General features: G+C 42.2%; 1 protein-coding gene across 4 annotated transcripts in view; it reads right to left on the bottom strand.

The window, feature by feature from the left end:
• Nucleotides 1-1,014: 1,014 nt before the first annotated feature.
• slc7a3b (solute carrier family 7 member 3b) overlaps nt 1,015-11,835 on the bottom strand; it is a 35,017-nt gene continuing 24,196 nt past the window's right edge. For all 4 annotated transcript variants that reach the window (XM_060927841.1, XM_060927844.1, XM_060927843.1 and 1 more), the window contains exons 9-12: nt 8,047-8,246; nt 4,520-4,686; nt 4,241-4,349; nt 1,015-2,923 (exon numbers count right to left, since the gene is read on the bottom strand). In XM_060927841.1, the coding sequence (XP_060783824.1) occupies nt 2,823-2,923; nt 4,241-4,349; nt 4,520-4,686; nt 8,047-8,246 (577 nt within the window). In that variant the 3' untranslated portion in view covers nt 1,015-2,822. The remainder of the gene's footprint in view (nt 2,924-4,240; nt 4,350-4,519; nt 4,687-8,046; nt 8,247-11,835) is intronic.

Raw genomic sequence — 11,835 nt, 5'->3', positions numbered from 1 at the left:
AGCGCTGTCGCCTCACAGCAAGAAGGTCCGGGTTCGAGCCCCGTGGCCGGCGAGGGCTTTTCTGTGCGGAGTTTGCATGTTCTCCCCGTCTCCGGGTGCTCCGGTTTCCCCCACAGTCCAAAGACATGCAGGTTAGGTTAACTGGTGACTCTAAATTGAGCGTAGGTGTGAATGTGAGTGTGAATGGTTGTCTGTGTCTATGTGTCGGCCCTGTGATGACCTGGCGACTTGTCCAGGGTGTACCCCGCCTTTCGCCCGTAGTCAGCTGGGATAGGCTCCAGCTTGCCTGCGACCCTGTAGAACAGGATAAAGCGGCTACAGATAATGAGATGAGATGATATTCAAAGCATTCCTCCATATGTCATTAGCATGAGGTCAGGAAACAGAGAAACCAGTCGTCTTAGAAATCCAGCTCCTGATGTTTTACAGTACCTTAGTTAAAGCATGTCATATTATTGAAATTTGGTGAATGTGAGAAATATTTTGGTTGTTAAAAATAGGTGTATAGATTTTGCCAGGTGCTGTAAATCTGCGAGAATCTTCTAAACCATCTAGCATGTCGAATCCAGTCATCATACAAATGCAAGCCCTTCTGTTTTTCCCATTCGAAACAGGAGTTACTAGAGACAGCAGCTAGAAATGTCTGGGGAGTGTCCACATCTGGTAAGAGTCCAGCTGATACAAGATTTGGAACAGAACAACACCACACAACAACAATAACAACAATAATAATAATAATAAGTGTCAAGTACAAGGTACTTACTGTAGGTACACTAGAATTGATTCAGATGATTATACAGTTCCAAACTGATGGTTGGACAAATACATAGAGAAATGATTTTGAGGTGAGTGTGTAATAATTTAGACTTGAAGTTTGCACAGTGTTAACTGGCATCTATGAGCTTCCCTTACTTGTTAGCATTATTAACGGTTCTTGTAAAGCACTTAGTGACACACGTTCTATTACGTCAGTTGTATTTATTTAAAAAAAATCAAAATGTACAGGAAATTAATCATTAATTACAGAACAATTACTAAGCTGCAGTAGTACTTTGGTCATGTACAATAAAACAAACAAACACAAAAAGACAAGTGACAATGTCTTTGGAACAAACAAACAAACAAACAAACAAACAAACAAACAAACAAATAAAAGTCAAAGAAGCCAACAAACCAATAAGAATCTCTGTTCAGACAGTCAAGTCAATAAAACAAATATACACGACAAAGATTCGCTCCTATTATAAGACAAAACAACTGTGTAATCATTACACATCCACTGTTTACTATTTGCAGAAGCGAGTAAAGGACTAATGAATAGTCCATTCAGCAACGAATGAAATGTTTTACGATTCACAAATGATGAAAAACATCTCATTAATCATGGTCCACTGTGGATTTTAAAGTGATCCTAAAACCCCAAACCCCCCACTTATAGAAAATAGCCTTGACAATGTAATGTAAAATATGTTTCCAAGATGGTGGCTAAAACGACACACTGCCAGAAAGAACGTCCATGACTGAACCAGACCGGGTGTATATTCCTCGCTACAATTAGTTGTTTTACTGTAAAAATACACAAATATCTCTTCACGTACAATCACACTGCCATACTACATGGTCCTTCTCTAAACGTTTATAACCTTTTAACAGTTTAACCAAAAATATTTTTTCTTAACATCATTTGCATACTGTTATTCCATAAGACATTAAAACATTTCTGTTTGTTAAAAATAACATGGTGGCTCACGATTAAATTATATTAAAACACTTAAATTTCATTCCCATATATAAATATTATATGGCTACATACACAAATATTTGTGTAATAAAACAAAATATAGAGGAATCTATGTAAACAAAATTCATTATACTTTTTAAAGTTTCCAAATACACTATCAATTATATATGAACTTCCTTGAATGTACAGACCATCCTGAGAGACATGTGTCCATTAAAAACGAAAAAGGTCCAATTTATAACACAGTTGCAGAAAACCTCATGGTTTAGTGTATATAATATATACACTATGTTTGAGCGTACACAACATGAAAATCAATCCTTCCTATCAGTAAATAAATGGCCATGAGCCTCCAACCATAACTCAGCTATTGTGCGTCACTGGCCAAATACTGATCAGATGTAATTCAGTAATGAATTAAATAGCTTTTAGAATGTAACACACCGAAATATCCAATTGCTGCTAGATCAGAAGCTTAAACTCCACACCAAAATATGTTAAATATGTCTATACTGAAAATACTTGTGCGTAGTGCCGAGTGTTTCAGGTGCTAACTTGTTGGTTTGTGCTGTATTTGTGTTATTCCCATGAGAATTTAGTGGCTGTGCGTCATGCTGACATCACAGAGGGATTTTGCTATTGCAACGGTACTTAACAGGAGAAATAAAAAATAATATAATATCATAAAATATATATAATAATAAATAATATGATAGTCATATTTTGCTCTTAGCTCCGAAAGACGAGAACATCTTTCTTCACTCACTGTTTTCCAGTTCAAACCAAAATACATCAAATCTGAGTTGAATTATAAAATCGCATATTATAAATATCGATATGCAAATCACAGACACTAATCAGGATGCAGTTTTTGGTTAGCTTGAAAATTAAACTGCAGCATACCATAATTACAGGTGATGAGATGAGAAACAGGTCATTTATACAATAAATAAGGCAATCTGCAGGTGAAAAAGCAAAAGACTGTGCATATGTGAAAGGTTTCAAAAACCCCGTTGTAAACTGTACACTATATTTTACTTGTTCTTCTTACGCTGCACCTCCTTCAACTTCACTGTTGTTTTTACAAGAATATATCGGCTGCTTTTCCTTCCAGAACAGCCTTCGAATTCTGTTTGGCTTCTGAACTGTTCCTGACTCCATACCCAAAGTAAATCAAAAAACCTACAAGAAACATCAAGAAAATGATGAGACCAGTGCAGTGTTAAAACAGTAAGATCACTGTAGTTTACTGACTGACTGCTACACGGCTGTATATACAGCAGTCCTGAGTAGTTGTGGCTCTCCCTGTTCTTTCTACAATAATCCTGTCTGTTTTTAATCGATAACTTTTATGGACAGAATTTCTAGGCGCAGCCAAGGGGCGGAGGGTGTCCGGTTTGGTGGCAGCAGGATCATGTCTCTGCTTTTTGTGGATGATGTGGTCCTGTTGGCTTCATCAATCTGTGACTTACAGCATGTGCTGGGACGGTTTGCAGCCGAGTGCAAAGCGGCTGGGATGAGGATCAGCACCTCCAAGTCCATGGCCATGGCGCTCAGCCGGAAATGGATGGAGTGCCTACTCCGGGTCAGGGGGGAGTTGCTACCTAAAGTGGAGGAGTTTAAGTATCTCAGGGTTTTGTTCACGAGTGAGGGTAAGGGGGAGCGGGAGTTGGACAGACAGATCGGGGCAGCATCAGCAGTGATGCGGACGCTAAACCGGTCTGTTGTGGTGAAGAGAGAGCTGAGCCAAAAGGCAAAGCTCTCAATTTACTGGTCCATCTACATTCCCACTCTCACCTATGGTTACGAGCTATGGGTCGTGACTGAAAGAATGAGATCATGGATACAAGCGGTAGAAATTAGTTTTCTCCGCAGGGTGGATGGGCTCTCCCTTAGAGACAGGGTGAGAAGCTTGGTCATTCAGGAGAGACTCAGAGTAGAACTGCTGCTCCTCCACATCGAAAGGAGTCAGTTGAGGTGGTTCAGGCACCTTGTTAGGATGCCCCCTGGACGCCTCCCAAGGGAGGTTTTCTGGGCATGCCCCACTGGGAGGAGACCCTGGGGCAGACCCAGAACACGCTGGAGAGATTACATCTCTTGGCTGGCCTGGGAATGCTTTGGCATTCCCCTGGAAGAGCTGGTAAAGGTGGCCGGGGAGAGGGAAGTCCGGGCTGCTCTGCTTAGGCTGCTACCCCCGCGACCCGGATCCGGATCAGCGGTAGAAGATGGATGGATGGATGGATGGATGGATGGATGGATGGATGGATGGATGGATGGATGGGTATTTAATCGATATTGCAGCACTTGTATTACTTTCAGCTCCTGTTACAAACAACTCTGTTCTAGTTTATATGAATAAATGTAAATCACTAAAAGTGACAAAATATCACAATACTTCAACATAAAGAATTCAGCGATTGCTCATATCATGTGCTGTTCTAGTTCATGTCAAGATATCCTCACTTTACGTGCTAGAAAAAGGCTTAATGTTTATCTTACCAATAAGCATCCAGACTGCAAAACGGATCCATGTTGGTCCACTGAGCTGCATCATGAGGTAGATGTTAACAAAAATACTGACCAAAGGCAAGACAGGAAGCATAGGCACCTGGAATGAAAAAGAGAAGGTCATTAAACTCATATCACATTTCAATTTATGACAAATATTATGATAAAAGTGAATGCATGAAAAAGGAGGGATTAGTAGCATAACTGATCATGTTGTACTGTGCAGTCAGATCACTATCGAAATAAAGGTACTGAAGAATGCATGTGTACCTTGAAGCTAACAGCCTCGTTGCTCTGGGGCTGTCTCCAGATGATGACAACGCAGATGGTGGAGGCGATGCTGAGCAGAGTCACTACAGTGACCCATATAGGTTGCCCCTCTGTGATGTTCGCACCCCACACTGCCAGCACTATACACAGCAGAGTGAAAAACACACCTACACAGAGAAAGAGAGAGGGTGTCATAAAAACATCCTCATTTCATCATCAAACTTTGCCTGAATCCTAAAAAAGTAGGGATCTGATACAGAATATCAGTATCAAGTTGTGATAATACTGAAAGTCAAGATCCGGTTCATCCACTGATGTGTTTCAGGTCAGGGCCATAATAGGTGCACTGCAAAAAATTGAAAACTGAATTTAAGGAGAAAATTACTTAATACTAGTGAAATTATCTTGCTGCATGGACAGACATTTTTACTCGATAAGACATCTTAGAATAAGTTGGTTGCAATCTAGAACTAGGTTTAATAATCTCAGAATTAGTGCCTTGTATTCTTCGAATAGGAAATGCTAGATCGTTTCAACTATTTTCAAGATATTTTCACTTGCTAAGACATCATTTTTTGCAGTGTGTGGCGACCTGGGAAACCCTTTCACATGAAATTTCTTTAACCAACTCTGAAATTTCTCAGATTTACTGTTTTCACCAGTGCATTTGTTAAACCAGTTCATTATCTTTACAGGAAAGTAGGCTAGGTAATAATAAATTTAAAAAAAAAATCATTTCCATGTCATTTTGGTAAATTATAGTAAGATTTTGAGGTGTCAATTTTAAGCCCCTTTGAAAAATGAAATCCGTTATCCTATGAGGTAAAACAACACAGAAGGGATAACACATTTTCATTCCCACTCAGTCTTCCATAATGGAAAGATACCTAACTATATTTAACAGCATGCTACGAAGCACAACCCTCCATGAGACATGCAAAACATGTGAGACCAGATATGACATAATTCACGAGGTGGCAAGTCCATATTTTCAAAAGCCCAAGCTGAGACATTAGCTAGTTAGCAACACCACAGCATCACAAACAGTACCAGATATCTGACGTGCAATTTCGTCTTCAGCCTGAATAGCCAACAGTTCTTTGACTTTGGTGTTTGCTGCTAGTTGTTTTAAACAGGGCAGTATGAGTAGTTCCGTTGCAATATCGCTACACGATCATTTACATCACCACCGACAATGTCCCAGCCGGTCACAACATGCCAATCTAATGGTTCTGATTCCCAATGGAGCCATGGCAAATGATTTCCGTTCATGTTACTAGGCTGCCAGGGGATAGATTAACGTTTTAACCAAGCTGTCCTGCTCCCATTCCTATGTGACACTATTACAGTATAATAATGGGGGAAAAAAAGGTTTTCGGTATGAGTGGGAATGGGGTATTATTAACATTTTGGCCAATCCTGCTTTTGCATCTTTTGTACCACAGCAACATCCTATGGGTTTTCCCAGGCATTCAAACATATGATGTTGACTGACTCAGAGATTTTTCACATGGGCACGACTTGTATTAAAGCTCAACACTGTCGTGCCTCTGATGTTTTACATAACTTGACAACATCTTGCAGAGACCTGGCTCGATTACTGTGACAGCATCAGCTCTGATGTTGGGATCATATTAAAAATGGAAAAAAGTGATAGCGGTGCATCAGTAAATTCAAGACAACTTATACAGTCATCATGGGAAACTAAAAGACTCTATGTTAGTGTTGTACATAAATATACATCCTCATACACATTTTTTAGCTTGACCAAATGTTCTTTTTTTTCCAGTGTACGATCACAATGCGTAATAGGAGTACACGTAATCACACAGACCCTGAAGAGCTGCATTACAGAAACTGAACTCTTCAACATATTCACCATGAAGAAACTAAAATGAGCTTTAAGTCCATCCATCCATTATCCGTAACCGCTTATCCTGTGCAGGGTCACGGGCAAGCTGGAGCCTATTCCAGCTGACTATGGATGAGAGGCGGGGTACACCCTGGACAAGTTGCCAGCTCATCGCAGGGCTGACACACAGGTGGGGTTTACATTAGACCATATCAGCGGATCATCAGATTAACGTTTTTAAAACGATTAGTGTGCACACAGCAACGCCAATACACGATTCGCGTGCACACAGCAATGCCAATACACGGATACGCTCGGCTCTGCAGGCATCCTGCGCTCCAAATCACTCCGCCCTGAACAGCGAGTGCCCTCTGGAGGGTGCGCACTCCGGCCCTGCGCAGCTCACACAGCGCGCAAGTGAAGCGCACGAGCAGTGATTCGGGACTGAGCCGCTGTGTGTGTGATCCCAGTGCATATCACTTACCACTTGCAAGTGGAAGGATGGCAAGCCTAAAGACAATCATAACTACACAATGGGCAGTATTTGCATCAGTATTTGCAGTATTTTCATACTTTTATACTCTTTAATGAAAGGTGATACAAGGCGGAAGTCCGCGCCGTTTTTCAGCAGTCGCGTCACATGACCAACACCAGCGAATCAGGAAGGTGGATGTCACAGTGACGTTGTCCAATGACGACGCCAGCTAGAGCTCAGCACAGCGTATCCGCGTATTCTCAATGTTTACACAGCACCGGACCAGACACGATCTGGATTGAATACGTGGACCCTGGCGGATTCCTGTTTCCCGGCATTTTAATGTAAACGTACAGTGCATCCGCGAAGAAAATGAGACAGATACGGTCTAATGTAAACTTGGCCACAGACACAAACAACCATTCACACTCACATCTATGGTCAATTTAGAGCCATCAATTAACCTAACCTGCATGTCTTTGGACTGTGGGGGAAATCAGAGCACCCAGAGGAAACCCACACAGACATGGGGAGAACATACAAACTCCACACAGAAAGGCCCCTGTCAGCCACTGGGCTTGAACCCAGAACCTTCTTGCTGTGAGGCGAAAGTGCTAACCACTACACCACCAAACTCATTCTAGCTACATGAACACGAGAAGAACACTACCGATAAGTTAATTTTTACTATCTGATGGTGATCTTATGTTCCTGTTGTTGCTCTGCTGCGGCCATAAGCCCTGATCAGTGTTCACATCTGTCTCTAGTGTGTTGCACTATAGACTGGACTCTTACTGTTTTATCAGCACAGTCAGTGTATTTATACTTCTTGGTTAGCACGTTGTCTTAAAAATATCTTGTATGTTTCCAGCTGCAGTTTGAAGCCATATTTGCAGTTTTTGTGAAATCTTGTTTCCAAATCAAGCTCCTTTTCTCACTTCATTGCATTTACTCCTAAGTAAATAAGTAAACTTTATTCTAAATTTTGGCCATGTGAAAAAGCTTACATTTTATTGGAGAAATATCTTCCAATTACATTCAGTCCTGGCTTCCTTGAGTTACAAAGATCAAGGTCAGTGTCTAATTACCCAACTACAAAAATATCAGAAATTTCTCAAGCAGCAAAAGCACCAGTTGTTAATATGCACGGAGAGATGTTAGCTGCTGATAAACCAAGCATGTCAATGAAGGAACTCTTACAGGTAATGGCTGTGGTGACATAGACAATGAGGCCTGACGTCTTGGTGGGTAACTCAGAACTGGGCAACAGCAGATGTCTAGGGGAGAACGACTCATTAAGCGGCTTTTTCTCGAGCTTGCTCATATTCTCCCTTTCTGTCAATGTCTGTAGCTCCACTGGCCTTTTGTCAGTGCTGGAATCCAGGCTGCCTGGCTGGTACCTATGAATATAATGATAAACATAAAACATGCAGTAGTAATGATGTCACACTGACACATTTCTGTAATCATAGCCAAGCAGCTCAAGTAAACGTGACCAGTAGTTAAGCAATAACATTGGTCGTAAAATACCATCATCTTAGTTATTAGAAATATGAAAAATGCTAATGAAACATGGTCCTTTACATGTTAATATCATGCACAGTTTTCACTACATTTAAACAAATTTCATATTGGTAAATATCATTCTTAGTTCTCTTCTACTCTTAGTAAGATATTAAGATTAGTTATTTGGACCAATAGTCCCGAACTGAGTTAAAACCGTTGGTTACACCAACCAGTGCCTCTGTTTGTATGTGTACAGTGAACCCTTTAGAATGTTCTATATTTCTGCATAAATATGACCTAAAACATCATCAGATTTTCACACAAGTCTTAAAAGTAGATAAAGAGAACCCAGTTAAACAAACGAGACAACAATATTATACTTGGTCATTTATTTATTGAGGAAAATGATCCAATATTACATATCTGTGAGTGGCAAAAGTATGTGAACCTCGAGGATTAGCAGTTAATTTGAAGGTGAAATTAGAGTCAGGTGTTTTCAATCAACGGGATGACAATCAGGTGTGAGTGGGCACCCTGTTTTATTTAAAGAACAGGGATCTATCAAAGTCTGATCTTCACAACACATTTGTGGAAGTGTATCATGGCACGGACAAAGGAGGTTTCTGAGGACCTCAGAAAAAGTGTTGTTGATACTCATCAGGCTGGAAAAGGTTACAAAACCATCTCTGAAGAGTTTGGACTCCATCAATCCACAGTCAGACATATTGTGTACAAATGGAGGAAATTCAAGACCATTGTTACCCTCCCCAGGAGTGGTCGACCAACAAAGATCACTCCAAGAGCAAGGCATGTAATAGTCAGCGAGGTCACAAAGGACCCCAGGGTAGCTTCTAAGCAACTGAAGGCCTCTCTCACATTGGCTAATGTTAATGTTCATGAGTCCACCATCAGGAGAACACTGAACAACAATGGTGTGCATGGCAGGGTTGCAAAGCGAAAGCCACTGCTCTCCAAAAAGAACATTGCTGCTCGTCTGCAGTTTGCTAAAGATCACGTGGACAAGCCAGAAGGCTATTGGAAAAATGTTTTGTGGATTGATGAGACCAAAATAGAACTTTTTGGTTTACATGAGAAGCGTTATGTTTGGAGAAAGGAAAACACTGCATTCCAGCACAAGAACCCTATCCCATCTGTGAAACATGGTGGTGGTAGTATCATGGTTTGGGCCTGTTTACTATTGACCTTTAAAGCACTGAATGGTCTCACACCACAGTACCTGAGTGAACTCCTGGTCCTCTATGACCCGCCACGCCTACTTAGATCAAAAGGTGCAGGCTATCTGCTGGTACCTCGTATAGTGAAGGCTACATCAGGGGACAGAGCCTTTTCTTACAAAGCCCCACAGTTATGGAACAGCCTTCCAAGTAGTGTTCGGGAATCAGACACAGTCTCAGTGTTTAAGTCTAGGCTGAAAACATATCTGTTTAGTCAAGCCTTTTGTTAATGGTGTTTATGAGGTAAAGGTGTAGATCTGGAGGGTTCTCAGACATAGAGTGTTTTGGTAAACTGGGATGTATGGATGCTGTCAGTCCCCACTCGCTTGCTCACTCGAGTTTGTTGATGGTGTCGTGGATGGCTGCTTTATGTCCCAGGGCTCCCTCATGCCTGTTACACCTTCTGGCTCTCCCCTTTTAGTTATGCTGTCATAGTTAGTTGCCAGAGTCCCTGCTTGTACTCAGTGCAATATGTATACTGTTCCTACTTATTCAGGTGACATTGGGCATACCTAACAACCTGTGTTTTCTCTCTCTTCTCCCCACCCCCCCAAATCTGTCCCTCTGAGTTACATGTCGGTCCTGGGATTGAGATGCTGACCTCTTCTGCTCCTCGGACCTGCCTGATCCATCCTGGTGCCTTGTGTCTGGTTGGAGTCTCATAGCATCACTCCTGTGGAGGGCGGCCCCATGTGGACAGTTGGGGGTCGCACCTGGAGGACGCTTTGGAGTCTTGTAGTGGTGCTTTTGTGGCTGGGGACTGCAGTTGACTTGCTGACTTTCGGACTGCAGTTGACTTGCTGACTTTAGGACTGCAGTTGACTTGCTGACTTTAGGACTGCAGTTGACTTGCTGACTTTAGGACTGCAGTTGACTTGCTGACTTTAGGACTGCAGTTGACTTGCTGACTTTGGGACTACGGTTGTCGTGAACGGTTTTGCGCTTGGGTTTCCGTCGGTAGGGGGTTTATAGCATCAATGAAGCTGGCTTTGTTAAGACCGTTAATGTTATAGTCATGTTGTCTGTTGTTGCCCGGATGGGGATGAGTTCCCTTTTGAGTCTGGTTCCTCTCGAGGTTTCTTCCTCGTGTTGTCTGAGGGAGTTTTTCCTTGCCACCGTCGCCAAAGGCGTGCTCATTGGGGATAGATTAGGGATAAAATTAGCTCATATTTTACGTCGTTCAAATTCTGTAAAGCTGCTTTGCGACAATGTTTATTGTTAAACGCGCTATACAAATAAACTTGACTTGACTGTTTTGCTGCATCTGGGCCAGGACGGCTTGCCATCATTGATGGAACAATGAATTCTGAATTATACCAGCAAATTCTAAAGGAAAATGTCAGGGCATCTGTCCATGAACTGAATCTCAGGTGGGGTTTACATTAGACCGTATCAGCGGATCATCAGATTAACGTTTTTAAAACGATTAGCGTGCACACAGCAACACCAATACACGATTCGCATGCACACAGCAACACCAATACATGGATACGCTCGGCTCCGCAGGCATCCTGCACTCCAAATCACTCTGCCCTGAACAGCGAGTGCCCTCTGGAGGGTGCGCACTCCGGCCCTGCGCAGCTCACAGAGCGCGCGAGTATAGCGCACGAGCAGTGATTCGGGACTGAGCCGCTGTGTGTGTGATCCCAGTGCATATCACTTACCACTTGCAAGTGGAAGGATGGCAAGCCTAAAGACAATCATAACTACACAATGGGCAGTATTTGCATCAGTATTTGCAGTATTTTCATACTTTTATACTCTTTAATGAAAGGTGATACAAGGCGGAAGTCCGCGCCGTTTTTCAGCAGTCGCATCACATGACCAACGCCAGCGAATCAGGAAGGTGGATGTCACAGTGACGTTGTCCAATGACGATGCCAGCTAGAGCTCAGCACAGCGTATCCGCGTATTCTCAATGTTTACACAGCACCGGACCAGACACGATCTGGATTGAATACGTGGACCCTGGCGGATTCCCGTTTCCCGGCGTTTCCAGGCGTTTTAATGTAAACGGACAGTGCATCCACGAAGAAAACGAGACAGATATGGTCTAATGTAAACTTGGCCTCAAGAGAAGGTGGGTCATGCAGCAAGACAATGACCCTAAGCACACAAGTCGTTCTACCAAAGAATGGTTAAAGAAGAATAAAGTTAATGTTTTGGAATGGCCAAGTCAAAGTCCTGACCTTAATCCAATCGAAATGTTGTGGAAGGACCTGAAGCGAGCAGTTCATGTGAGGAAACC

The sequence above is a fragment of the Neoarius graeffei genome, chromosome 8, assembly GCF_027579695.1.
Source record: "Neoarius graeffei isolate fNeoGra1 chromosome 8, fNeoGra1.pri, whole genome shotgun sequence".
Classification (NCBI taxonomy): Eukaryota; Metazoa; Chordata; class Actinopteri; order Siluriformes; family Ariidae; genus Neoarius; species Neoarius graeffei.
The sequence above is the reverse complement of the archived record's forward strand: the minus strand, read 5'-3'. Positions and strand labels throughout refer to the sequence as shown.